This window comes from Stenella coeruleoalba (genome assembly GCF_951394435.1).
Source record: "Stenella coeruleoalba genome assembly, chromosome: 6".
NCBI classification, from domain to species: domain Eukaryota; kingdom Metazoa; phylum Chordata; class Mammalia; order Artiodactyla; family Delphinidae; genus Stenella; species Stenella coeruleoalba.
The window spans coordinates 58,975,258-59,002,674 of record NC_137151.1 but is presented as its reverse complement, the minus strand read 5'-3'; the positions used below and the strand labels follow the sequence as shown (position 1 = coordinate 59,002,674).

Here is a 27,417-nt window from a genome sequence, read left to right as displayed (position 1 = left end):
TGTATCACTGAACAAGGGGCTTACTTCCTAAAGTTGATGGTCAGATAGGAAATCGTCACACTTATGATTAGCATAATACTTATTATATTGGCTTTTTAGATAAAATTTAGTCATCACAAAAGACTTACTCACTGTGTTCATATAAAAAAATAAAAATACTTTGTCACAACATAAAAACATGTTCCAAGCCTTACAAAATGTCAAAGTATTGTAGTATATTTAGGCAGATCTCTACTAGGGACCCCACTTGGTTTTCAAAATAAAAATAACAGCTCTTTATATTGTATAAAAACTTGCATTGCAATACAATTTACATTCTGTTTAGAATTTCAAAGTATTTAAGTATATTCAGGTTAATCTCTATTAGGAACCCCTATTCTGTTTTCAAAATAACAATGACAGTTATGTATATTGTATAAAAACTTGCATGGCACTATTGTTTATATTCTAATACTTTTATTCACAGAGTCTGAGAATCTATCACCAGAAGATGGTTCTGAGGTCAAGGAGCCCCTCCTTTTAGCCACAGATCAGCCCAGTCTGGAGGCCTGGGACATAGAGAATAATTCATTGGAACTGTCTTTTGCAGATTCTTCTGTAGCTTCAGGTACTTGGGACACACACATACTTTTACATTCACTAATTAACTACTTCTGGAAAAATCAGTTGCTGCATTGATGACATTAGGATTTATTAAACAGAGGGAGAAATTTGGGGCTTTAGGGTTTTGTGAGTATTTATGTTAAAATAATATTTCTGGAGGAGATTAAATGAAAATAATTGCTCTTTGTGTCTAAAAATGTTTTAAAACTAATGCAATATTAATATGTTACGAACATGAGCACACTGGGTTCTAATTTTATTTTATAAGATATCCACGGTTCTTGTCATGTGGTAAATATCATAAGCAAGTCCTGCATTTCATGATTTTCAAAGTACTTTCAAATACATGAATTAGTGGGTTTTTTTTAAAAAAGATTTATTTATTTATTTATCTATTTTGGCTGTACCGGGTCTTAGCTGTGGCACGCGGGATCTTCGTTACAGCACGTGGGATCTTTTAGTTGTGGCATGCGACTTCTTAGTTGTGGCATGTGGGCTTCTTAGTTGCAACATGTGAACTCTTAGTTGCAGCATGCGGGATCTAGTTCCCCGACCAGAGATCGAACCCAGGCCCCTGCATTGAGAGCATGGAGTCTTACTCACTGGACCACCAGGGTAGTCCCCATGAATTAGTTTGACTCATTCAAATTTCTGAGAATTAAATGAGGCCATTACGTTTTCCCCTTTTTACAGACTGGCGTGTCACAGAGAGGTTCAACTGGGTTATAGAGATCAAAACCAAGGCTTTAGAAAAGAAGATGAATGAGTGCTAAACAGGAGTTGGTTTGAATTTCAGTAACTAATTGGTGTGGGTACTAGATCCACCATGTCCGCCTTTTAGATATGAAACAGCCCTGGAAGAATCAAACTAATTTAATTATTTCCCCTCCCTAATTTGCTCATAATAGGAGAATCCTTCTCTCCTTCCCTCTGTCCCCCAAATGGCCACATTCATTTTTCACTAGAAATAGTCAGGTTGAAGTCTGGTGTGCTGGTAAATGTTTACCAAGTGGCTCTCGGAGGAAAAGAAGAAAGCCCTGATTTGTAGCATATGCCAATCTTCATGGTGTAAATACTCCCACTAAGGCTACTTTCAAGTGCCCACATAATGTCACCGAACACTAAGTCAGGAAGAGATGTGCAGTAGCGCACCACTATTTGCCATTTCCATTATACGGAAACAATAGGCTTAAATAGCCTCAACATCATTGATGATTGTAAAATCTAGTAAAATGATTAGAAATTGATGAGTTTTAAGTATTCCTTACCTTTGTTTTAATATAATTTTTTTAGTAAGTCCATATAATTTAATTTTTAAAATTGCCTGCACTTAACATTAACAACTGGCTCATGAAATTCTAGAAAATTTAACAATTGTTCTTGTGCTATATGAGCTGACTCCATCACACTATTACAAAGTATACTATTTTCGACTCAGAAAAGTAATATAGCTGCATTGCAGGAGATTTGGAAAACATAGAAACCTACAAAGAAAAAGTCGCGCACACTTTTACAGTAAGATATATTACTCTTCACATTTGGGTATCCCGTTTTGTTTACATACCTGGATGTTTATATATAATGGCATTTCTCCTGAATTCATTAGATGTTCTTCTACAGCATGGTTTTTAACAATTGAATAATAATTCTATCCATTGGATGCTTTGTGATTAATTAACCAACTGTTGAACATGTAGGATGTTTCCAAATTTCTACATCATGAATAATGCTGCATAACTGTCTTCATATTTATGTCTCAGTTTAATTCTTTTTAAATTTATTTTTAATTTTTAAAATTTATTTTATTGAAGTATAGTTGATTTACAATGTTGTGTTAATTTCTGCTCTACAGCAAAGTAATTCAGTTATATATATACATGCTTTTTCACATTATGGTTTATAACAGGATATTGACTATAGTTCTCTGTGCTACACAGTAGGACCTTGTTGTTTATCCATCCTCTATATAACAGTTTGCATCTGCTAACCCCAAACTCCCAATCCATTCCTACCCCACCCAGTTTAATTCTTAAAAACATATTACATAATTGAAATTTCTGGATCAATGATTTCTACAGTTTTAAGACATTTGATACTTAATGTTATATTTCACTCCAGGAACTTGTACCAAATTACATGTGCTCTAACAGTACAGGAGAGTACTTACTGCCCTGAAGTCTATTCTATAAGAGTGGGTAATATTATTTTTAAACTTTGCCAATTTGGTATTTTACTACTTGAATTTGAATTATTTTCTAACGAAAAATGTTTTTACATGTTCATTCTTTTTGTTGTTGCTAACTGCCTATTTTTCTATTAGGGTATTTTATATTCTTCTTGCTGGTTTATGTGAATTAGCTAAATATACAGGATAGCAATCTTTTGTCATAAAATAGTATCAAGATCTTTTATAGTTTGCCTGCTATTTAGCCTTGTTTAAGGTGTTCTTCTAGTGGAATACTTCTGAAGCGTTAGTGTGCTTATGTGTCCCCTGGAAGTGGAGGTCTTACTGATACGCAGATTTTGATTCGGTAGGTTCTGTATGGAGCCTGAGATTCTGCCTTTCTCACTTGCTCCCAGGTGATGCTGCTACTGCTGGTCTTGGACTACACTTTAAGTAGCAAGGTTTACTGTGCAGAATAGCAAAGCTTTTAACCCTGAATTCTAGAGGACCTTTTTTTCTTTTTCTTCATTTGAGCAGCTGCGCTTTCTTTCAGAAATCATGATTGAGTAGGAATGCCAAAACCACTACCTGAATGTGGGTTTTTCACGTTTTAATAAACTTCCTTGGTAGGCTACCTGACATCTCTGTGGGTTCCTGGCTATTTTCTAAATTCGCACTGGAAAGAATTGAAGCCAGAACTGAGGCTGGGAATTGATCCTGCATCTCAAATGAAGGTTTTTCATCCAAGGTTGCCAACCTAATGCATCTTGTCAGCCTGTAGTTTATTTATCTGTGGAGCATTCTGAGTCTCAACAAGGACAAAATTAAAGACAAAACCTTTTTTAAAAAAAATCTGTTTTCTTACTATTTAATATAGAACTTAAAGCTGCATCAAGTGAAAAAAATCTGGATCTCAATAATGGCCTTAAGGGACAGAAAGGGGTTTGTTTTTCCCTCTTCAGGTCCCCTCCCTCCCTTCCTTTCACTTCTTTCATTTAACGAATCTTATTAAACTCCTATCATGTGCCAGGCATGCACTGTTCAGTGTTCAGCACTGTAAATATTGTGGTGGAGCAAACCAGATGTGGCTTCTGCTCCCACGGAGCTTTCAAATGATGGGCATGTCAAACGGTAGTCACTATATAGCTGCACAGTAAGTGCTGTGAAAGAAAAGTACAGACTATTAAAATGTGTGCTAGTCTGAGAACATGTGAGAGTACAACAAACTGTACAGTAATCTGAGGACTCCATCCGATTCACAGACTTTAACAGTCTTCTAGTCTGTAAGGTTCTTGTGGTGTCTGGACTTCTCATGTGGATTTGGGAACAGGTTCGTCCAATGCATTCTAGTCCTTTCCAGAGCAGTAAGAAAGGGTATCTGATTTATGAAAATGGAGTGCTTCTGCTTTAGGCCTTTGCCTCTTCTTCTGCTAGATGTTGTGGATCATTCCAGGTATTCATTTCTTTTCTTGCTGCTCTTCGGAACTAAGAATTACTGATGTAAATGACTTGTAAAGTATCATTAACCCAAAGAAGTTATTGTAGTTCTTTGGACTGAAGTTTTTGTTGCAAAATTAACTGTAGAAGGATTTTGCCTACGTTGGCATTCTTTTACAGGATTAACCATCAAAATAAATAAGATAATATTCAATAATCTGTAATATTTATTTGCATAATTTTTTGTGTGTATCTTAATGATATTTACAATATATAATCTTTATTTTGAATTTCAGTACATTGGGTTTAGATTTCAAATACAGTTACCAAGGTAGCATTGAAAGAAACTTATTACTTAAGCTACACACATTCTATAAATATGAATTTTCATAGGCAAAAAAATGTGACTTGAATTATTTCTGATTTTAAATTAAGACTTCTCTAATTTTTATTTCCACATCAGTTTCTAAAATATTGTTTTTCAGTGCATAATAGTCTTTGTGGATACAAATGTTAATTATTTATAGTTTTAATGCAAAGATTCTTTATATATTGTTTTTAGCCTTTTTTACTCCTTAACACGCCTGACAGGTAAGACACACTAGTATTAGTAATAGTGACCCACCCTGAAACCAATTTTAATCACTCCTTCAGTGATTAAATCATTGATTTAATCACCAAATTTAATCTCTCCTTCAGCCTGGGTTGATAGATGAGAATTCCCTAGTGGACAGTTCTGGACAGGGATTTTGTCATGCCTCCACATCGGAGGCTGGCATTTCTTCTTCCTTTCTCCTTTCAACTTCTTCCCATTAAAAAGTGGTTAATAATTAAGATATACCCCATTTTTTTAAATTTGTTTTTTCCACACGAATACAACCATTTATAAAGGATATTTGAATAGTTCTCAGACTATTCATAGAATTTTACTGCTGGATGTAATAATTCTGCTTTCTGAGGTCACTGGTCATTTTCTAACAAGAAATTATTGGAAAACTTTGGTGTTTCTCTAGACCACACTTCCCTAGAAAACATCAGAGGGGCACAATGCCCACATTCATTTTCTTCTATTAAAAATATTTTAATTATAGAAAATACACAGTTATCTGGTTTATGTTAATCCTATAGGCTTACAGTAAAATTGGTTATGCAATCATTTTTAATTGTCTGCTACTGTTGCTTTGTTAAAATAAGTGAGTGGTTATTTTACATTGACTTTTTTAATATACTATTTTAGGAATTAATGACATATATAAAATAAAAAATAAAGCAAAACGAAATAATAAAATTTACTGTATTTGGAATGAACTTACTTTTATGCAGAGTTCCACAGAAAATCCCCCAAATTTCTTTTATCATCCTTTGTTGATCTCCCTGTTATGAAACTAGAAAATGCAAGTACCGCAGGTTGGCCAGAAGAGGGCGCTTTGACATTTATAAAGAGAATGGAATGTCACTGTTCCAGGGTGGACGATTATAACGTACAGGGTGAGTGTGCCATGTGTGAATACACAGTGCGCATGACTGTGAGTGCATGTGTATATTTTGATTTATATATTCGTTCACGTGAAGATTTTAAAATTCCACCCAAGCTAATGAGCTTACCAACCTGCTTGTTTTCAGACTTTAGTACCTTCTTTTTCATATTCCCCCATATGTTCCACTCCTTAGGTTTATCCGGTGACATTATGCTTTGGAATATATTGTGGATATATTTTGCATAGATCATCTTCTGTAGGAGGGGTTTAAAAATTGACCTTTATAAAACAGCCTCCTTCTTTCTGGCCCAATCTGTTAGTGCACTTTTTTTGTTGTTGTTTTGTTTTCCCTTTTTATAGACCGAAGTCCAATCTTAGATTTGGTCTATAGTAATCTCTGTAAAAATGCCACAAAATTTATCCTTGCACTTGAGGACCAGAATAATGTTCTATAATACTAACCTCTAGAAATTTAGAGATTTTTAGAATCTCTAGAAATACATACCACATAGACCTTGAGAGCTTAGTGGGAAAGATAATTGATGTAGCGGTCTGCAATAATACTGTGGGAGATCGCCCATACTGTTACAGGATTGCTCTGAATTAAGATAGCTCTCCTTTACATCTATATTTTTTCTAAATTTAGTTACATTAATTATTGGGAAGTAGAAATACTACTATGGCAATCCAAAAGGCAAATATTATTATGAGCTGAGAAAGAGGGGGGGGGGGAAGAGATGCTGTTACAGATGCTGTTATTGGTGTTTGTTAAAGGATAATATAGGTTTGTATTTTATATGAAACCCACCAAGAGCCGTCTAGGGTAGTTATATGACCTCCAAATTGCATAATAGTTCTAGGAGGGTGACTGTTCATATCTCAGGAGTGAGAATGTAAGTATTTTGATGGAGAGAAACCTCTTTACTGCGCAGCTAATACATGTTGGATTTATTTTCATGACATCTTTTTATGACTACAAGCCTAAAGCTTTTTTAGCAGAGTTTTAACAAAAGCAGTGGTTTTAATTTGATCATTAGACCTTACCTTCTCTATTTTGGCATATGACTGAGAGCTAGAAGCTAAGAATGAGTTGGTCAGGTCATATTATTGAGAAAACCAAGCACTGGGGTATTGTCCTCACCCTCAGAGAGTTTATAATCCCGTTCAAGAAAACAAGTTTCATGTCCTCAAAGAGAGACAGTAATCTATCTCTAGCAAAAGAGAAAGTATTAAAGGATGAGGGGAGAAGCCTGGTGAAAGAAGGAAGACTTAGAGAAAGCTCACCAGAGAGGAGGAATGTGAGGCAGTTCATCTGCACCTTGAAGGTCCTGTGTTGGACCTGTAAACAGAAGTGGTAGCCAACACTTCCCGTTACACGGACACCATGAGCAAAAGTGCAGGTATAGGGAAGTTCAAAATGTGTTTTGTGTGTGTGTGTGTGTGTGTGTGTGTGTGTGTGTGTTGAGGGGATATTGATAATGGAGGAGGCTATCCCTATGTGGGAGTGGGGGGATATGGGTAATCTCTCTACCTTCCACTCAATTTTGCTGCAAAACTAAAATTCTAGGAAAGAAAATCTATAAAAAATTCATCCAGCTATAATAAACACATCAAAATCCAGCTGTAATAAACATAGCAAAGTTTTATAAAAAGTGTGGGTAGGGAAACAGTTGGATCAGAGGGGAACATTTATGGAGGAGGGTGGCTGGAGAGAAGGCTTCTAGGATCAATGAGAATTAGTGGGTTTCTCTTACTATGATTTTTACAAAGCCTTGTCCTAAGGCAAAACAATACTTAAATGTTTATCATTCGTTGTTTGGACAATTATGGAATATTAGCCCAAAGCATGTGTGATTATTTCAGATGGCGTTTGTGGGAATGTCCTTAGTTAGAGGGATGTATCCATCAGGGTGCTGGAATGGGCTCCTTCCAGCTTGCAGGAGCCCAGTGTGCAAGTGTCTTCCCAGTTCCACTTGGTGACGTCATGCTGGTAGCTTGAAATCAGCCATGGTGGGAATATGAATACCAGCAATATTGGCAAACACTTTAAAATTGTTGCTTTTTTCTCCCCAAGAGCTGCTATTGAATATTTACCAGGATACCTTTAAACAAATCTCTCCCCATACTTTCCTCAGGTCTACTTAACTTGAATAGCTCTTCCTTAAGGGTGCCTACCAGCCAAAGAGGTTTCCAGTTCATGATCTTCTATCTTGCCACCTTGGATTGCCAAGACTTACTTCCCATGTGGTCATCAGGCTTATCACTCTTAACTGACTCTGCTCTTGGACTTTTTGCCTCTGCTGCTGACTAGCAATGAATGAATGGGTCACTCTAGTGGGTATGGTTATCCCCACAACCCTGTACTTGAATCATCATCTTTCCCTTTGAGACCCAAGTCCAAAGGCTAAAGGGCATGGATGATACATTTCAGCCAACATCAATATACACAATTCCAATTTAATTCTGGCTGAAACATTTCAGCAGTGTGAATTCTATAAACAGGCGCACAGGAGCTCCATGGATAGCGACGTGGGCCTCTGGCTCTAGGAGATTTTTTTTTTTTTCTCTCTTTGGGGAACTCATTTCCTAGAAGCTTGGATCCAGGAGAGAATATGCAAGGTGGGTGGAGGTGGCTTCTCTCCATTCTGTGGGAACACATGTTCCCCAGCACAGAGAGCAGAGTCTGACAGACCAAAATGTTAGCGTGTGTGTGTGTGTGTGTGTGTGCGTGCACACACACAAATCCACATACATAGAGCTGAAAATAAAAGTCCTCTATCTCCTCTCAAAAAAGATTATTTCAAAAGGAAAGGAATTAGGTATTATTAGTATGACAGTAAGCACACTTAAGAAGCTCATGAGTCTGTGCCCATACGTGCACATGTGTTTGAAGCTTTAGAGGTGGTCTTTGCTGTTCCAGACTGTGGAGATTATGCAACTGGAGGGAAGGTGGGGATAATTGAAGGAGTGAAGCTGATGTGCGTCACGAGGTCAGAACTAGAATAAATATACCATTATCTAGCAAGTGAAAGTAGACTATTTGCAGACCCTGTAAGCACTACCTCTCAGAAGAATGGATCTGTTGGTGCCCTTCCTCTTTCTCAGTAGCACAGAGGCTTGGCCCCCTTCCTAATGTAATGCAAAACGATTTTCCAGCAAAGAGACTGAGAGCCTGAGGCGAGGGGTAAGAGGAGAAATCTTTTGTGGAGTTAGACATGCATCTTAGGCTGAAAATAGGAAGGACACTACCTGGTAGGGGTAGAAGAACCAATCTATGTCTTATCTAGTGAAACTCACTCAGTTCTTGGGCTGAATAAACAGTATACTTATCAACTAATTGTTATAATAGCATTTCTCCAGCAGAGGGCATACTTTACATTGGAATAGATCTAAAAAGGCTTTCAAGGAAGAGGTTTTTTTCAATTGAAATTTTTTAATTTCAATTTTCTTTGGCTTCTAAATGGTTTAAAAATATTTTAAAGTATTTAAAGTTCCAGAAGATGTTAAATATAAAATTTCTCAGATTCAAGTTAATATTTCTTCCATATTAGTAAGCTATTCAAGATGTGATTATAAAATGAGGCAGTTTTTTTCCATGGCTTATGGACTGGTCTTAGACACTATTATTGTAAGCAAAGCTGTTCTGTATTGTGTTGTTTACAAAATTATTCTAGAAATCCTATCTTTTAACTGGATGAGAATTGTTTTTCTTCATTCCAATAGATTTTGATAGGAATAACAGCTTTTCTTTAACAGGAATCACCAGTGTTTTCTAATCTGTTTCATAGCTAGCTTTGATATTTTTCCTAGAGGAAATGACACCTATCTAAAAGTTAACTAAACTTATTATATAATCTAACTCTAATATTCAAAGCTCATTTAAATAGCAACTTCATGAGAATTTAAGATTTGTTTCTCTTAAAGATTTATTTCCTTGATCTAACAGAATCATTCTCAAGATAAAGGAGAAAGTAGAAACTGCTATCGATATTTTTAAAAATTTTAAAGATTAAGTCACGTGTCAGCAGTGGCTGAGCTCAGATCTGGAGACTGATCTGTTTGACTCCACAGCACATGTTCTTTTCATGGGAACACCCAGTCTCCAATTGACTATTTATCTGATCTATTTTAAAATCATAGACACATGACTATTCATTAGGACATAAGTCCAGATTGATACTGTGAAAAATATTGATACAAAGAATGAAACATGATAATCCTATATAATCAATTGTAGGAATTCTTGGCTTATAAACTCAATAGGTTGGTTTAATTTTGTCATCACATAACACATTTTTTTTTTTTTTTTTTTTTGCGGTACGCGGGCCTCTCACTGTTGCGGCCTCTCCCGCTGCGGAGCACAGGCTCCGGACGCGCAGGCTCAGCGGCCATGGCTCACGGGCCCAGCCGCTCCGCGGCATGTGGGATCTTCCCGGACTGGGGCACGAACCCGTGTCCCCTGCATCGGCAGGCGGACTCTCAACCACTGCGCCACCAGGGAAGCCCCACATAACACATTTTTGATCTGGCTTTTTGGTGTGTGTGCGTGTGTGTGTGTGTGTGTGTGTGTGTGTGTGTAACATGATTTCTTTAGGTGAATGCAGGAAGAAAATCTCTGGGAAAGGTATTCTCAATGTTATGGGAGAGAATATATTTTCTTTAATTATTAGAGTTATTTCCTTTAGTACTTCTATTTCTATGAAATCAAAAAAATATCAAATGAATAAGAATTTGCTGCCAAGGAAACAAAATTATTTTTGTGTTGAGAAACTGGAGATTTATATACCCTTAAAATGACAAAGAAATAGACCTCTATATGTTCACTTTCATTTTCATAATGATCTCTAGCCGAATTATTGCAATTAATTTTAATTTTTAAGAAGGATAGAAATGCTCTTCTTTTATTTGTGTGCAGAAAATGTTTAAAACTTAGTGCAGATGTTTAATCAACTATACTCCAATATAAAATAAAAATTATAAAAAAACAGTGTGGATGTTTAAAAGTAAAGTAAATGAAAGTTTGTGGGTGAAATCAGAGATGTTAGTTAGCAAAATAAAATAATCTCTAACTTTTTTCCTGGAAAGATAAGCTACTTCAAGATTGATAGAAAACTTGACATTACAGTGAAAACTTAAAAAAAAACCCTTTCATTTCACTTAACACTATGGATACAGTACTGTTTTCTTGTTTACAAAGCTTTACAATGATCATCAGCCATGCTATGCATTGGGCAAAAAGCACTGGAATTTCATTTCTTTTTATGGCCGAGTAATATTCCATCATATATATGTGCCACATCTTCTTTATCCATTCATCTGTTGATGGACACTTAGGTTGCTTCCATGTCCTGGCTATTGTAAATAGTGCTGCAATGAACATTGTGGTACGTGACTCTTTTTGAATTATGGTTTTCTCAGGGTATACGCCCAGTAGTGGGATTGCTGGGTCGTATGGTAGTTCTATTTTTAGTTTTTTAAGGAAACTCCATACTGTTTTCCATAGTGGTTGTATCAACTTACATTCCCACCAACAGTGCAGGAGGGTTCCCTTTTCACCACATCCTTTCCAGCATTTATTGTTTCCAGATTTTTTGATAATGGTCATTCTAACTGGCATGAGGTGATACCTCATTGTAGTTTTGATTTGCATTTCTCTAATGATTAGTGATGTTGAGCATCGTTTCATGTGCCTCTTGGCCTCTAGTCGCAGGGCAGGAATAAAGAGGTAGGCATAGAGAATGGACTTGATGACGTGGGGTGGGAGGGTGAAGCTGGGGCAAAGTGAGAGTAGCATCGACATATATACAGTACCGAATGTAAAATAGTTGGCTGGTGGGAAGCAGCAGCACAGCACAGGGAGATTGGTTTGGTGCTTTTGTGATGACCTAGAGGGGTGGAATGGGGAGGGTGGGAGGGAGGCTCAAGAGGGAGGGGATATGGGGACACGTGTATGCATATGGCTGATTCGCTTTATTGTGCAACATAAACTAACACAGTATTGTGAAGGAATTATACTCCAATAAACATCTATTTAAAAAAACAAACCTCAGAAGTCACAGGAAGAGAAAAACTGGAGTTGCTCATCTTAACCATGAAAAGTTTTCATTTGTTACTTTGAAAATAAACTTTATTAAGTTGCTTAGAAAAAAAAAAAAACAGTGGAATGGTAGACTTGGATTCAGAATGAGACTCCCAGCTCTGCTCCATTCTAGCTGTGTGATCTGGATAAATCATTTAACCTCTCTGAGACTTGGTTTCTCACCTATGAAACTGAGGTGATAATAGGTATCTACCACATAGGATGTTGAGAGCTTAAAATATCACTTGCATTACATCTGTGGAAGCACTGAGCTCAGTGTCCTCTGACACATTGCAGATTTGTCTGCTAAATCAGAATAATCCAGATAATAAACTTAATTAATAATACCCTATTTTGGTAGTAACTTTCTTTAATATTCGTAAATTATTCACGCACATTGCATTAAGCAGCTCTCCCAAACCTTATGTATGTTGGAACAAAGCTTGGGGAAAATCCTGACTTTACATATACACAGAGGAGTTCTAAGATAGTGGTTTAACTGCTAGTGATTAGAAAATGAAATGAAAATCAATTTCCATGTGGATTATACTTAGTGGAAAACTTAAAGATACAGTGTTCAGTTTTAGGTAATATTTGTTAGTGTTTTTCAGTGTTTTTGGCATTGTCTTCAGTTCTCAATACCACATTTAAAACAAGTGAAAAGCATGTCAAAATTCACTTTTTTTTGCCTTAAAAATCTTGGTCTCTCTTTCTAGATCTAGAATTATCCTTGCAGTGACATTTTCCCCATCTCATTTTACACCTTGCCTTTTCCTTACAACTCATATTCTCTTTTCATCAGTACATCTGCCCAAAACGCTCTCCTACTTGACAGTTCTATCCCACACTCGCCTCTGAGTTCCTAACAAGGCATACCTCTGGGAATTGCAACGTGCCATATTTAAAATCTCTCAGTGAGATATACAGGCTTTCCCGTGTGATCATAAGGGATTCCTCAAATCTGAGTTTCAAAGCTAATCTACGACAACTGGTAAGCACAGTATTTTCACATGAGTATATTTGTGTTGTGCTAATATATTTAAACAGTATGTAAGTCCATTGACAATTTTTTTTTTACAAATTTCTTATAAGCTTTCTTTTAACTTTTAAGAAAGCTATCTTACATATTTAATTGGCATTGGCTGTAATTCCATTATATTTCCCAAGCTAAATGGGCTTATCCAAGTTGGAAGGGAGATGTCACAGACACACGTCACAGATGCTCAATGGAATAGTAGTCGGCAATAAAAAGGAACAAATTACTGATATAAACAGCAATGTGGATGCATCTTGAATGTCTTATGCTAAGTTAACAAAGCCAAACAGAAAGGCTACATATTGCCTGAATTCATTAATATGATATTCTGGAAAAGGCAAAACTCTAGGAACAGAAACCAAGTCAGTGATTGCCAGGGGACCGCAGGAGGGCAGTGACAACAAAGGGGCTTGAGGGGATTTTGAGGTGACGGAAAAATATTGATGGTGATGGTGGTTACAAAACTATACATTTGTCAACTCATCAAACTATCCACCTAAAAAGAGTGATTATTTTACAGTATGGAAATTATACCTCAACATACCTGACTTAAAAAATGAAATAACCAGTTAAAGAAAAAGAAGATACTTGTAGTTTTAAGGAGTTGTATGTTGTCCCTTTCCAGAGACATTTTATTGATAACATACTATCTGTCTGTTTTTCACCCGTTTCTATTTCCAGTTTAAATATGTGACACTCAGACTAGTTTTACAGAGCTTAAGCCTTCTTTAATATAATTTATTTAGTGCATTTTGAAGCTTTAGCATAAAATAAGAATTATCTAACACATATAAATATTATGAAATATTATTAACTGTAAAGATATTTTATATATATATATTTAAGCTGCACCGCATGGCTTGCAGGATCTTAGTTCCCCAACCAGGGATTGAACCCAGGCCCCAGCAGTGAAAGCACGGAGTCCTAACCACTGGACAGCCAGGGAATTCCCAAGAGATTTTTAAATGACATCTTGCCCTAGTAATCCACCAACTACTTGAATTTAATTTCATTTTCCAATCACCAGTAATTAAAGTGCAAAGAGCTTGTTGTACCGAATATTACTCCATGGCTGTCAAATCCTGTGAGATAAATTGTGCCAGCTCCATTTTATTTTTTCTTTTATTCATTTATAGTTATTTTATTGAAGTATAGTTGATGCACAATATTTATATAAGTTACAGGAGTACACAATTTTTAAAGGTTATACTGTTTATAGTTATTGTAAACTATTGGCTGTATTCCCTGTGTTGTACAATACATCCTGTAGCTTATTTTGTAATAAGCTATTTTATAATAGCCTGTGCCTCTACTGGCCCCATTTTAAATAAGGGGAAGGAAGTTAGGCTCACAGCATTGCCAACAGAAAATTTCACAAGTCTTTCTAATTCCAAAACCAACATCTGTAACCATCCTTCATTTATTTTTACCAGTTTAGCAATAGTTCTGATCCTTGCGGGTGGGATTGCATAAATCCTTGGAAATAAACTGTAAGGAGGGAAGTTTTCCCTTGACGGAAGGAAGGTTTTCAAAAGGAATTGATACTGAGTACTGAAAAGAAAAAATCAGGATTAATAAGTGAAAGACGTACCCTTGACCCTCATATTAATTGTAATTCTTTGATGGAAGCTTAGTTTACGTACAGTAAAGAAAAAAAATTATTTCCAACTTCACGTAAGCTCCTAGTGCCACTGCAATGCCAGGCTTTCATGATATTCTTCCTGAGTAAATTCTTTGTGAGATTTTATGTGTATCACTGAACTGCTGTTTTCATAACCTATCAGTAGAACCATGTACTTCATTAATTCATTAATTTTTTTCTATAATTTATTAATTCTCTACCATTTTACATGAAAATGACTCAATGGTTTCTATATAGTACTTTTGTTTAAATGACATTATCAGGCCTAGATCTTCTTTTTTTGGACAAAATGTACACATAGGGGGACGACAAAAGTCATAAACCCTTACAAATTTGCATGACCTCTCATATTGGATGAATGGTGCTTTAAGTAGGTAGATATATGTATTTGATTCAGTCCCCGACAGCTGCTCATCCATGGTGGAGTTTTTAAACGTCGCTTGCCAGAAACTCTTACCTTTTATTCGTAGTCGTCTGGGTGTGCCTTCTCCACTTGCATTGAACTGTATGTAGTGTGTGCTGTAGAGGTGTGCAGTTAAAATACGTTTATTCTCAGAAATATTTTTAAAATATTTTAAAATGTTTTCCTTTGCAGAATCAGACACAAGTTTGGCAGAAGGAAGTGTCAGCTGCTTAGATGAAAGTCTTGGACATAACAGCAACATGGGCAGTGATTCAGGCACCATGGGAAATGATTCAGGTACTGCCTAACTGTTGTGTAAACCTTAAAAAGTGTGAAATAAGACACCATATAGTGGAAAGCATGGGGGCTGTTCATACCCTCCCTAATGTATTTATGCAATTAAAGCAATTCTTTTCTACAGTTGAAGTAGTTTTGGAACTTTGCCATTCACTTTCTTTAAAAGTACAACTTACAAAAGTCTTAGAATCAAGCTCTCTAATTTTGATCCAGCACATAGCTTATTGGTCTGGCATATGCCACGTTCCATAGAATCATGTAATCTATGTTATTTATGTGATCTGTTTCAATTAATCTGACTGCTTTCAAATTATGTACTCAATTTTGTACATTTATTTCCAACCCCTAATTTTTAAAAATTAAAATACATTATAAATAAAAAATACTATCAATAAGATGAGTATGACTGTAGTTAATGGCATATAATGAGTCCTTCTTAAAATAAGAGCTAGAATTTACACATATAGTTAAAAGAATTTCAATTTGTATGAACACCTCTTTAATTGAGTTTGCAAAATATTTTCATCACTAAATGAGAAATTTACTAGGTATTTCCCAAATTGTTCCTCATATCAGTTGAATATCCCGCCAGCAATAAATAAGAGTGCCTCTTCCCAATCCCCACACTTTAGCAAGACTTCCTGTTATCAGACTCCCCAACTTTTGTCCGTCTGATCGATTTCAAATCTCTTCTTTCTGTTCTTTGAATGTGCACTTCCATTATTATTACTGAGGTAAAATGTTAACATCTTTTAAGAATGGATGATGGGTCCTTGGATGTCTGTTACACAACTTTCTAATATTTGGCTATATGTTTGAAATATTTTATAATTAAACTTAACAAATTAGCACAAACAAAAAACAATGTTTTGCAATGTGGCCAGCTAAGAGGCAGCAGCAAAATGGCAAATTAAGAACAAATTACTTCATTCTTCATTCGTTCTGTGATTGAGTTGTAGAAAACACGGAGAAAATATTGTGTACTTTAGATTATCCTGCATTGTCAGAAGGATTCTAGAAATTTACATCTACAATAGGCCTAAAGGGGCAAAACAGTTTACATAAAGATGGCCATCTGCCCTAAAAGCTTTCCCAATTGGAATGTATCACCTCTTTTATTTAAATGCCCTTTTCTCTTAGTAACACCACTGAATCTCTTAGAACAAGTTGGTTTGAGGAAACACAATTCACCAAATGTCAGTCATAAGTTTAATGTTAATTAAAAAGGGTTAATTAATTTTCTGTTCAATTTAGTCAGTGTTTATTAAGTTCTTGCCATGTGCATATTTCTGTAGATTGTATTTGTTTTTTCTATGCTTGTTATACAACTGTTAAATTTAATATTTAACATTTTTATTAAATGCTATTGATGCTAGAACTCAAAATATACTCTAGCTAATATTTAACATCTTTATGGTTGCTTTAAGCTTCTGAACCTCATCCTAATTTTTGTTTGTCTAAGTAAGGGCTTTTCAACAATATTCATTCATTTAATAAATATTTAATGGATATTCTCTATGTGCTGGGAATTTTGTCAGTTTAGAGCTGTTAGCAAATGTAACTATTTACTGATTTTCAGTCTTCAATGTGGCATGAAAGACATGATAAATCTGAATGCAGCCTACTTTTAAAAAGCAAATACATTTTCAAAGGCAAATACATTTGAAGACAAACACATTTTTAAAGGGCACTCATTGAAGCTCTGGATGGTCAGTGTTTAGGAACAAAGACTAGTGGGTATAAAATTGCATAGTGGGTAGCAAAATTCTGAAATTATAAAATTCTGAAATTCCTTTCCCTCAGGTGCATGATATAGGCTGAAGTGGAAATCAATTCAAAAACAGGTTTATGTAAACTGTGAACTATTAAACACATATTGAATCACTGAAAGCATTGCTGTGTTTGGGATTATGTTTTAACTTCTGAGGTTGACATCAAACGGACCCTATTCCACATGCCCTTTGTCCACCTTCAGAGGTTACATGATGGGCCATAAGGATCATGGACGTGACATTAAGTTCCTTCTTAGAAATATTATTATGCCCTAGTAAAGCATAATTAGTGGCACTTTTAAAGTTTAAATATTCTAATTATACTATGGGAGGCTTTTTTGTTTTTCTGTTTCTCATTCTCAGAGAGATGTACTGCTTCTCTCAAAGTGGCAATATTTTTGGCAGTGCACATTGGCCTGATATATAAAAAGTGTTTCCTTACTATTTCGAGGTAATATCTGTTAATATTTCTCCAGCTGGAATGGTGTATTTTTCTGGGGTTACATACTATAGGTAAAGGAATACTTTGTCGATTTCAAACACATGCAGTGACAGACCTTTTCTCTCCAAGAATAACTCAGCTGTCAAAATCAATGTGAGAATGAAATTTGCCACATGGTGTAGTTCCAATAGAATGTTATTATTTAAGCCCTATTTGATTTCATTTTTTGACCATTTGTATGGTATAGTATAACTTTAAGATCTTTGATTAATATTTGTCGTAGAGGATGGGCACAATGTTATTCAAAGACTGTGCATATTTTAAATACCATTTTCGTTGTTGCATTTAATTGATTTTGCTTTTCAAAGAGAGCCAAAAACAACAAACAAACAAAACCCAAACATTTTTTTTTTTTTTTATAAAGGAAATTGGCTCCTGGCTTCTTGATACCAGCCCAATTCTCTCCTTCTGGTGGCAGAGAGGAGAAAATTCTCTTTTCGTTGCTTATGTGGATACATTCTTCCATCCCTATGTCAGAGGATGTGATAAGGCAAGAATCAGGCTGAATATTTAGCACTCACCCAGCTCTTTTTCTTTGGATGCTATCCTCACAATGAATCCAGCTCTAATTTTTCCATATTCACTCTGTGCCTCTCTTTTAAACTTGGGGGCACCCATCAAGTTTCCTGGACTTGACTCAAAAAAATATGAAAGATATTGAGCTGTCCACTAGCCAGATATTTTCAATGGCAGTAGTGGAGTGCCCTAGCCTCTGAAGTCCTTGAAAACAAGGACTGTGTTCTTGGGAGTGCCTGGCATTTAGTAGGCACCCAGTAAATGTTTACTTCGGAATGAATTAGTGGTACATGACTAGATAAGTAACAGTAAACGTCATGCATTTGGTTCAAGAATTAAATTTTGAGCACGATAGCTCTTAACTCTTCTTAAGCGTATTAGTACAACAAATATCTAATATACATGAGGGATATTGATGACTTACTCATTTGACATCATTTTAGATTCCTGGAAAAGAGACTTAGAAAATTGGTCTCAGTTTCTCTTTTTAATTTTTGTTACCCAAGGATATAGTAGTAAGCATGAAAAAGAAAAGGGGAAAATGATTATTAAAAAAGTACATGGAACTATTTTGAGGGTAGCTGAATTTTATTATTTTCTTAAATCTATGAAAAGATGTACCTAGAGTGAAATTAAATAGGGAGAATTTGCTAATATCTTTTAATAAATTTCCTGCCTCAAATGGCAATTTAGCAAAAGTAAATTCCTGGATCTTGGTGTTAAAACACAATTTAAAGTACATCTTCCTTTGCAAACATACTGGCTCTTTGGTAAAAGTTAGGTGGCAAATGCTCAAAATATAGGTGGAATATTAGAATTTTGATAATCTATAAAAGCCACTTAGAGAAATAATGATATTCTTAAATCAACTTGAATCTTACATAAATATAATAAAGATGAATTATAATTGCTATAGAGTTCAAAACAAGCATGGAAAGAAAACTTGTCAATGTATGTTTTTAAAAGCTGGTGATCTTGAATGAGTTTTTCCTGACAGTCATAGGAAATGAATCAGCAGATGAGCCAATGATAACGTAAATGTATTGCATGTGTTTACTCATCCATACAGAAGACAAATTTCCTGCCAGGTTAGTAGATGACCCTTACTAAGTGGTGTTTGGTGTGAATTTTCCTACCTGTTCAGATAGTGCTATAACAACAAGTTAAAACCCAGTTAAATAGAATCATCCAGTTCCTGAAACGGAACAATCAGCAACTTTTTTGAAGTTAATGGGATTATGTTAGTTTAGTTTTATTGCAATCATTGATAAGAGAAAGAACGCTTACTTCACGTGTAATGAAATACTGATAAGTGCTGTCCTTTCATTTTTTCTGTAATTACGTAAAGCATAAGATGGGCTTTTAAATTGATGTAATATTTATTTTACTGCATTCCACATGGTAAGTTATACATTTTTAGATCTTTTCCCCTGACTGATTAGATAAATAGGGTCACTTCTAAACAAAATATATTTAAACCAAGATATATTATAATGATTTGATTCTAATGTTTATAAAATTAATGTATGTTAGTACTTATTTTGTCAGTATTTTAAATTTAGAAATCTATGTTAATTGGAAATATTTTTAATATATTGTGCTTTGAGTTTCAGGAAAATATGAATACGTGGAGACATACTTATAAAGAAGTGATAAAAATCACATTCAAAACCAAATGGCAAAATTAGTTACAACTCAGTTAAAACCAACAAAATCGTTTTTCATCTTTCAGTGAAAACATAAAAATTAAAGGCTAGCACGGGAGGTTTTCCTTTTCCCTAAATATTGCTTCTGTTTAATCTGTTTGTCTTAAATGGCAAAAATGGGATTTGGGGGAGACCATTTTTAGATATTTGAGATAGATGATAGATAGATAGATAGATAGATAGAAGTGCTCTTTGGTATTTGGTTTGTCAGGTAAAGTTTTTCAAATGAAGGAAAGTAGCATCAGCTCTAATACTTCTCTGCAATAAAAAGTGAAGGGAAATACAGAACAAGGAGGACTAATGAGTCCTACTTTCCCAGTTCCTCTTGATCTGTTGGTGGAAAGGATAAGAGAAAAAAGTGGGGCAGAATGGTTCCACAGAGAAATGGCAAGTCTGATGCATTAAGAACCATAAACTGCCAAGTCTGCACCACAGTCATTTCCACTTGGCTTTGCCCACTCTGTGAAAAGACTCTTCTGTGTTGCCCCTTCCTAGGCCTCCATCCTGTTAATTCATTCCCTCTGTTCCCCCATCTCCCCAGGCCACTTCCATAGCGCTTGGGTTGTATCCTGCAGTTGCAGAGAGCTGACACGCATTTGGTACAGGAAATAGAAATTTGGTTTGGACCACACGTGAAAGGGAATTTAAGCCACAATATTTGTGTTCAGTTTCAGGCCTCCTAGCCTTAGTTATTTTGTTGCCTATTTCCTTATTTTTCTTCCTTTTCACCTCCTTCAGATGAAGAGAATGCGGTACCAAGAGCGTCCCCTGAGCCAGAAATGCATCTCAGGCCTTACCAACTGGAAGTGGCCCAGCCAGCCCTGGAGGGGAAGAATATCATTATATGCCTCCCTACAGGGAGTGGGAAAACCAGAGTGGCCGTTTACATTGCCAAGGATCACTTGGACAAGAAGAAAAAAGCATCTGAACTTGGAAAAGTTATAGTCCTTGTCAATAAGGTATTCAAACAGCACAAAAATAGAACATGGTTTATTTTCATTTTATTTTTCTGAAGCTTTTGTATAGTGACATTTGTAACAATGGATCACACATTTAGTTTAATTAGGAAAAATGTCAAAATAAGTAATTTATTTTAAATCTTTGCTTTTCCAGCTATATGTAATATCTCAGTTATTAGCTGTTAAAGTCGATTTTTTTTCTCTTAAGCCAGAACATTAAGTTAAATGGCTGTAACTGAGGTATAAAGAGTATTTTACCCAGATTTTCTTTAAGGTGAACTGGGACTAATTTATCACTGCATATGAACATAAATGACCTCAAAATATCCCTGGAATCTAGGGTTAAACATTGTGTTCTAGAGTCTCTTTAACCACTGACCCTTAGTCAAAAGTGGCAAGTCTCTTTATTCAGAATATATGCAATTTGGTTTGAAGATGAAGAGAAAATTAAGTGAATATTTGGCTGATTTATATCAAATTAAATCGATAAATAATTTTCAGATATTTTGTATATGTAAATATATACATGTATCATTCAATGCAACTGAGATTTTCTTTAGTGTTTATATCTTAGGATTTTTGAAGCCTATCTTCATAAACAGGTATAGGTCTCCTTCATTTTAAACAAAATCTAGTTACCTGAGCTTTATTCAGATACATCAGAGTTTATTAATTTATAAATTTGCAAATTGGGGATATTAATCTTTGCCATTTTATGGAGTAAAATTGAGTACACTTTTCCATGACCAGAAACAGTCTTTTTTCCCATTACTTATGGTAACTAGATTCTCATTTACTCCTTTATAGAAATTATAGTAATAGACTATGTATGTAACTTTCCTCTATTTTTTGGATTTCTATTATGCTGAAACTTTTAGTTGCAACCTGCTTTTCAGTACTAAAGAAACATACTCAGAATCCACTATCTTAATGATTTATGTCATGTAGCTCCAAATGTACTTTGTATGTACATGCTAAGCCTAAAGATTGCTCCTTTATTCTTACATGCCCACTATTAGAACAGTTTTTGTGTATGTGTGTGTGTGTGTGTGTGTGTGGTAATGGTGATACGTTAGAATTTTTTTCCATAGCTTTTCATGTATTTCCTTTATTAAGGATATTATCTTTTGGAATAAAAGAAATCCAGGTGTTAATACAATTTCTACCTACCAGTAATTTGATCTCGGGCAAATCACTAACTTCTCTTACTTTAGTTTCCTCATCTGTAAAGTGAATAAAAGAATACTACCCTATACAGGGTTGGAAGTTTAAATTAGATAATCTATCTAAAGCCTAAGAGTGACTCAGTAAATATTAGTTCTTTCTTCCATCCCTTCTTCCTTTATAACTAATAAAGTGGAATTCCTTAACCAGTGAGCAGGGCCTTAAGTGCCAGGTCCAGAGAAGAGAACAAAGTTAATTGGATTTGAAACCACTTAAGCTGATGCTCTTGATACGATTTGAACATTCTGCCATTTCCTCAAACTCATTCCCTTCATCTACTCTCCCAAAGAGCTCTCGTTCCCTACTTGCCTGTCTCTCTGTTCGTTATATTACCTCCTCCGAAGCACATAGCCTCAAAACCTATGAATTATTTTTGATTCATCACCTTCCTTTTCTTCCCTCATCGGGTCACCGCATCATAGACTATTAGAGTTGAAAGACTCCTTCGAGATCCAGTTTTTATCCATTGCTGAGTGGTTCTCTCACCTCTGCTGAGTAACTTCTCATATCAAGGAGGTCCTCCTTCTAACAAGACAGCTCAATCCATTCTTTGAACAACTGTCACTGCTGGAAAGCCCTACCTGCATTCATCAAAATATGTTTCTCTGGAATACACACTGATTTGTTAGCGTTCGTTCCTCTGTGATTATACAGAGTAAGCTGAGCCTTAATTCTTCTGCCTTATGACAGCCCTTCACATAGAGAAGGAAGGCTTGCATCATGTGACCCTAAAGTGATTTTTCTCTTAGTTTCCTGGGATAAATACTTCCAGTTACTTTATATGTTCTTCATATAACATGGTTTCCAGACTTTTCATCATCCTGAGAGCTCATACTTTTCCAGACATTATCTAAAACCCTGTTAAAACACAGTGTCTAGGGCTGGACAAAATACTATAGATATAGTCTCAGTGCAGAGTATAGGAGAGATGAGATGTGACATTTGATCCGTGACTGGGTTTGTCTTTGTCACCAGTTTTGGCACCACAGATTCATCTGGAGTTTTCTATAACCTAAGAATCCTCAGCTCCTTTTCATTTGAAAATCTGTGAAACTAGGCCTCTCTTGTTATTTTTTTGCCGTTAATTTTGAGCCTAAATGCAAATACTTACATTTATTTTTTTCATATTATTCATCTTGATTGATCTTTTCAGGTCTCATGTTTTTGTATGCATCTCACGCACCTTCCTTTTTGTATAACTCCTTATCCTCTCAGTGCTGTAGTCTGGTTGCGAATCTTTCGTCCCATTGGATCAAGGTGATACTTACAAATGCACATTTGCAGCCATGTTTAAATGTTAAATTCTCCTCATTAGTTACTCATATTCATTGCATTGTTGTGTAGACATTTAAGGACATGGGTCTAATTCCTGATCTGTTTCCCTGTTGTTTTTCCCTAAGAATTATTAGAAATCCCTCCACTAGATCTTCCATCTATGTCATAATCGTTTACTCTATTATCCCATTTCTTTGAATTTTAAACTAATTTCAGCTTTAATTCTTTTTGATTGAGTCAGGTAATCTCAGACCCAATAAGTCAATATAACCTGCATTCTGTATTTGGCCCAATGGCAAGGTATTATAACCCTTGATCTAGGAAGGAGAAATCCTGTTCCTAACACCATTTACTTTTATCACCCTCCATCCTTTCCAAAGCTATCACCTTTACAGGCAGGGAAAGATGAAAACACCACCTGTGTTCCCAGACTTTCTATTTCCTATCTAGGGCTTCAACATCATGAGAGAGAAGTCCCAGGTTCCTTCAGATGCTATAATGCAGCCCCATATGATTCAGCAGAAGTGGGTAGCAGTTGGGTTTGATTAGTCTTGGCAGGCACTCTGTCACACCTCAGGAAAAGGCTCCCAGAGGCCCACATGCCTCCCAGTTAGCCATGTCAGGCTTGCATCTGGCTCTCTCTGTGTCCTTCAGTAGGGAGTCAACACCACCCAAAGTGAGTCTCAGGATTTCCAACACCTGCTACCACCTGTGACACTGTCTTTTTGTTCTGTAGACCAGAAGATGCGGCTTCTTTGGAAGATCTCGGCCCACCCTTCGTGGGCAGAACCTCAGGTTTTTATGCCACTCCATAGTATAGAGATTCTTCAATCATTCAACAACATGAGAGTATTTAAAGACAAATCAAATGCAGATCCTGCCCTCAAGGAGTCTACAGTCTAGGAAATGAGAGATATGTATTAATATAATAATAAATACTGTATTACACTTTATATTATCTCATTAAAACCACACAGCTATTCTTTGAAGTAACCATAATTATCTCCATTTTACCAATCAGGAAACAGAGGCTTTGAGGCTTTGATTGGCCTGTCAGGGGTCATCCAGCCAATTAGCAGCAGAGCTGAGACTTGAATGCTTTTCTTCTGAAGTGAACTGGTCCTCCCTTCTGTCATTCTCCACTGCTAGAATAAAAGGATGGTGAAATACCAGGGAAGTTTTCTGAGTACTGGCAATATGTCAGCCTCTACTTAATTTAATTTTCATAACAATTCCACCACAGGTTAATATTTTCCTGACTTTATTCATGTGGAAATCGAGATGATTAAGAGCCTTGTCCAAGGTCACACAATAAGCAAGTAGCTGGAGCAGTTGTTTTCAGAGCTCACTTTCTCTCCTCTGGAGCATGCTATCTCCACTAAATTTAATTTTCCTTCTCTTCCCCAGAATCTTTTTTGCTGACTTCCTTCTTAGATTATTTCCTCTTTCTTGTATAAGTAGAAGGAAAAGAATAGTTCTAGAAAAGTGAATTGGAAATGACTTTGTGGAAGAAAGATAAGAGCTGTGGTTCTCAAATTTTAAAAAGAACTAAATGTCATATTGGAAGCTTCATAAAAGGGCAAACTTCCGCTTCCCTGGTGGCTCAGTGGTTAAGAATCCATCTGCCAATGCAGGGGACACGGGTTCGAGTCCTGGTCCGGGAAAAGCCCACATGCCACGGAGCAACTAAGCCATGCTCCACAACTACTGAGCCTGTGCTGTAGAGCCCGCAAGCCACAACTGCTGAAGCCCGCGCGCCTAGAGACCGTGCTCTGCAAAAAGAGAAGCCACCGCAATGAGAAGCCTGCGCACCGCAACGAAGAGCAGCCCCTGCTCGCGGCAACTAGAGAAAGCCCACGCGCAGCAACAAAGACCTAATGCAGCCAAAAATAAATAAATAAATAAATTAATTAAAAAAAAAAAAAAGAAGCACAAGCTTTAAGACTCAGTCCCCAGAGATGGTCGGTCCCTAGATTAAGTAGTTCTTGGGTGGGGCTCAGGAGTCTGTATTTTCCAAATCTCTGAATTGATTTTGTGGCAAGTAGACAAGAGACTTCACTTTGGGGTTGGAGGTGGGTGGGTAGGCGGGAACCACTAACTGAAAATTTCTCTTTCTACCCTGTGTTATGCTCTTTCACTTACCAAACTTGGTTATTGATTCACTTTGTTTCCTTGGAATTCATGGATTCCATTTAACCCTTCCTCCCCTCCACATTCACTCTTAGAAGCCCTCAACATTTCTACTAAATAATAATACAAAGATGTGTTCTTCCTACACGGTTCTCTCCAGCCAGGAGGATCAGCCAGCCCTTATTTTTCACATAAGTGGAGTTCATCTCAGGTAAAAAAAAAAAAAAAAAAAAAAGAATAATGCATACCTTGCAGAAAGATAACCACTGATCACATTATCAGGTAATTAAATTATGAGGAGTATATGCACATTCTTTGATGTTTGGCCTTGAAACTCTTCCTGCCAACTCTATTTGCCACACTGTACGCTCCTGGGCTTCCATTGTACAAATTCTCCTAGGATATTACCTTCAAGATGGCCTGGTTATTCCTTTCCCCAGTATAGGAGCTATTCTGAATGACTAGTGATGTGTAGCCTTGAGGTGTCAACTCAGCCACCTTCAGCAGGCACTACAACATACAGAGAGTCAGCTCTTTCTTTCCCTACATGCAACAAAACCTTTATTAACACTTTGAACAGGTTCAGCTATTACCGAAGCTGGTAATTTCTAAGTGTAAATTGGGGTAGAACAAAGAGTAATGCCATCATTTGGGCATTGTGAATGAAAGACTGAAGAATTGACAGCCACCCCTCCAACAGAGGAGCAGGTGCAAGGGCAATGTTTTCTGGAAGTTGTAGTCAGATAGAGTGGGGCTATCTTCCATCTGCTTGCCTGTAGAGAGGAGCTCTGCTGGCCAGTGGGGATGCCTTCTTTATTCTGGATTTTAGCTTTCACTTATATCCTCCATGAAATCACTGGGTTCCTCCTCCAGGGTGATGGTCCTGCAGGTCAGGGTCTTCATGGAGATTTGCACTTTGACCTGTTAGCAAACGTGAAAATACTGTGAGTCAAAAATCAGGTGGAGTCACCTCAGTGCCAACGCACTCACTGGACAGCCTCTCTGAAAGAGTTTTCACTGATTTGGTGTTTTTGTTTTTGTTTTGTTTTTTAATTGAAGTATAATTGATTTACAGTGTTTCAGGTGTACAACACAGTGCTTCAATTTTTATATATATATATATATATATATTATATATACTCTTTTTCAGATTCTTTTCCACTATAGGTTATTACAAGATATTGAACATAGTTCCCTGTTCTATACAGTAGGTCCTTATTATTTATCTATTTTATATATAGTAGTGTGTATCTGTTAATCCCAAATTCCCAATTTATGCCTCCCCCGCCTTTCCCCTTTGGTAATCATAAGTTTGTTTCTTTTTCTTTTTTTTTTTCTTTTTGACTGCACCATGCAGCTTGTGGGATCTCAGTTCCCCGACCAGGGATTGAACCTCGGCCATGGCAGTGAAAGGCCGGAATCCTAACCACTAGGTCACTAGGGAACTCCCATAAGTTTGTTTTCTATGTCTGTGAGTCTATTTCTATTTTGTAAATAAGTTCATTTGTATCATTTTTAAAGATTCCTCATATAAGTGATACCATATAATAGTTGTCTTTCTCTGTCTGACTTACTTCACTTAGTAGGATAATCTCCAGGTCCATCCATGTTGCTGCAAGTGGCGTTATTTAATTCTCTTTTATGGCTGAGTAATATTCCATTGTGTATATATACCGAATCTTCTTTATCCATTCATCTGTCAATGGACATTTAGGTTGCTTCCATGTCTTGGCTATTGTAAATAATGCTGCTATGAACACTGGAGTGCATGTGTCTTTTCAAATTAGGGTTTTCATCTTTTCCAGATATACACCCAGGAGTGGGATTGCTGAATCATATGGTTACTGAATTTTTATTTTTTAAGGAACCTGCTATTTTGTTCTTTCTCAGCCACCAAAGCTAGTCCAGCAGTCCATCCTTTCACCGCCATCCTTTCCCTTAGGCAATGTCTTGCCTCTTCACCTTTGGTTTTCTGCTTCCTCCAATTCCTTAGGCAGGTTGCCTCTGGCCTGATTCCCAAAAAATAACTCTACAGAACAATTCATAAGGGTCCTATGAACTGTTATACAAAATTTAAAGTACTCTGCTTGGTGTTCATAGCCCTTTATAGCTTGACCCTGTTTTACAATCTCAAAATTTATTTCTTATTCAGCCTTAGTTTCAGTTTATCTCTTCACTGACCCATGGTTTACAA

General features: G+C 36.2%; 1 protein-coding gene across 1 annotated transcript in view; it reads left to right on the top strand.

Moving 5' to 3' along the window:
- The window catches only part of IFIH1 (interferon induced with helicase C domain 1), a 55,863-nt gene that overhangs the window by 12,065 nt on the left and 16,381 nt on the right, over nucleotides 1-27,417 (top strand). The window contains exons 3-5 of the mRNA XM_079924109.1: nucleotides 467-607; nucleotides 15,035-15,139; nucleotides 20,374-20,594. Coding sequence (XP_079780235.1) covers nucleotides 467-607; nucleotides 15,035-15,139; nucleotides 20,374-20,594 — 467 coding nt within the window. The remainder of the gene's footprint in view (nucleotides 1-466; nucleotides 608-15,034; nucleotides 15,140-20,373; nucleotides 20,595-27,417) is intronic.